Consider the following 994-nt stretch of genomic DNA (forward strand, 5'->3'; position numbering starts at 1 on the left):
AGAAAGACCCAGTGATGGGGAAAGGCCGAAGCAGTAACACCGTGGAGGGATCCGCAAGGTGAGGTAAAGAAAGCAGAGGGAGAGAAAGAAACAGAGGCAAAATTGTCAACAAGTATTTGAAATAGAGACAGAGGCCGGAAGAGATGGAAGGGACAGATGGTGGGGGAGACAGAGTCAAGCAAGACAAGACCCAGTCAGAGCCCCCATGGGTGTTCCCCTAAACCCTCCAACAGAGCCGGCATCCTCCCTCAGCTTTCAAGACACCTCCCTCCCCACCTGGGTGCCCTGAGCACCTGCTGTGTGCCCCACCCAGTTCTGGGCACTTGGGGTCCCAGTGGGACAGACACTCCCAACATACTCCCTGGGGAACCTACCGGAGGGCCAGGGGGCCCAGGGGGGCCAGTGTCGCCACGGGGACCAAAGGATCCCTGTAGAGAGAAGTCACTTGGGAGTGAACTCTGTCTATGGAGACCCCTGCCTGCCAACACACACACTCACGCACACACTCACGCAATCACACAGCACTGGGGGAGGGAACTGCAATTTTTTAGCCCCAACTATAAAACACTCATTCCCTTTCCACATCTGAACATCTCCGAAATCAAAAATCGAACAAATCTTCGGCAAGTCATAGTTTCCTTGTCAGAACTGGTTTTTCTTCACGGTAGTTTCTAAAATAATGGTGCATCTCACAATCGGTGGCATTTTAGATTTGATGAAAAGACAATGGTAGGTGTTGAGTAAATAGTCGAAGGCGTGATTGAATGAGCAAGTGAATGAATGCAGAGGGACTGAGGGTGTGGTGACGTTGAAAGGGGTGGGAAGCCGGGATGTGGGAGCCTGGGGAGCAGCGCATACTCACCGGGGAACCTTTTGAGCCCTTCTGTCCTGGAGGACCCTGTGGGGTAGAGACAGGGAGGGCTGGAGTCCCAGCTGCCTCACCACGGTGACCCCACCCCACAAACCCCTCTTACTCACCGCCACACCTGGAGGC

General features: G+C 54.1%; 1 protein-coding gene across 1 annotated transcript in view; it reads right to left on the reverse strand.

Moving 5' to 3' along the window:
* COL5A3 (collagen type V alpha 3 chain) overlaps window positions 1-994 on the reverse strand; it is a 34937-nt gene that overhangs the window by 4995 nt on the left and 28948 nt on the right. Inside the window, exons 32-34 of the mRNA XM_040449641.1 lie at window positions 979-987; window positions 863-898; window positions 324-428 (exon numbers count right to left, since the gene is read on the reverse strand). Coding sequence (XP_040305575.1) covers window positions 324-428; window positions 863-898; window positions 979-987 — 150 coding nt within the window. The remainder of the gene's footprint in view (window positions 1-323; window positions 429-862; window positions 899-978; window positions 988-994) is intronic.

This window comes from Herpailurus yagouaroundi, unplaced genomic scaffold (assembly GCF_014898765.1).
Source record: "Herpailurus yagouaroundi ecotype Mexico unplaced genomic scaffold, PumYag 200, whole genome shotgun sequence".
In the NCBI taxonomy this organism is placed as follows: Eukaryota; Metazoa; Chordata; class Mammalia; order Carnivora; family Felidae; genus Herpailurus; species Herpailurus yagouaroundi.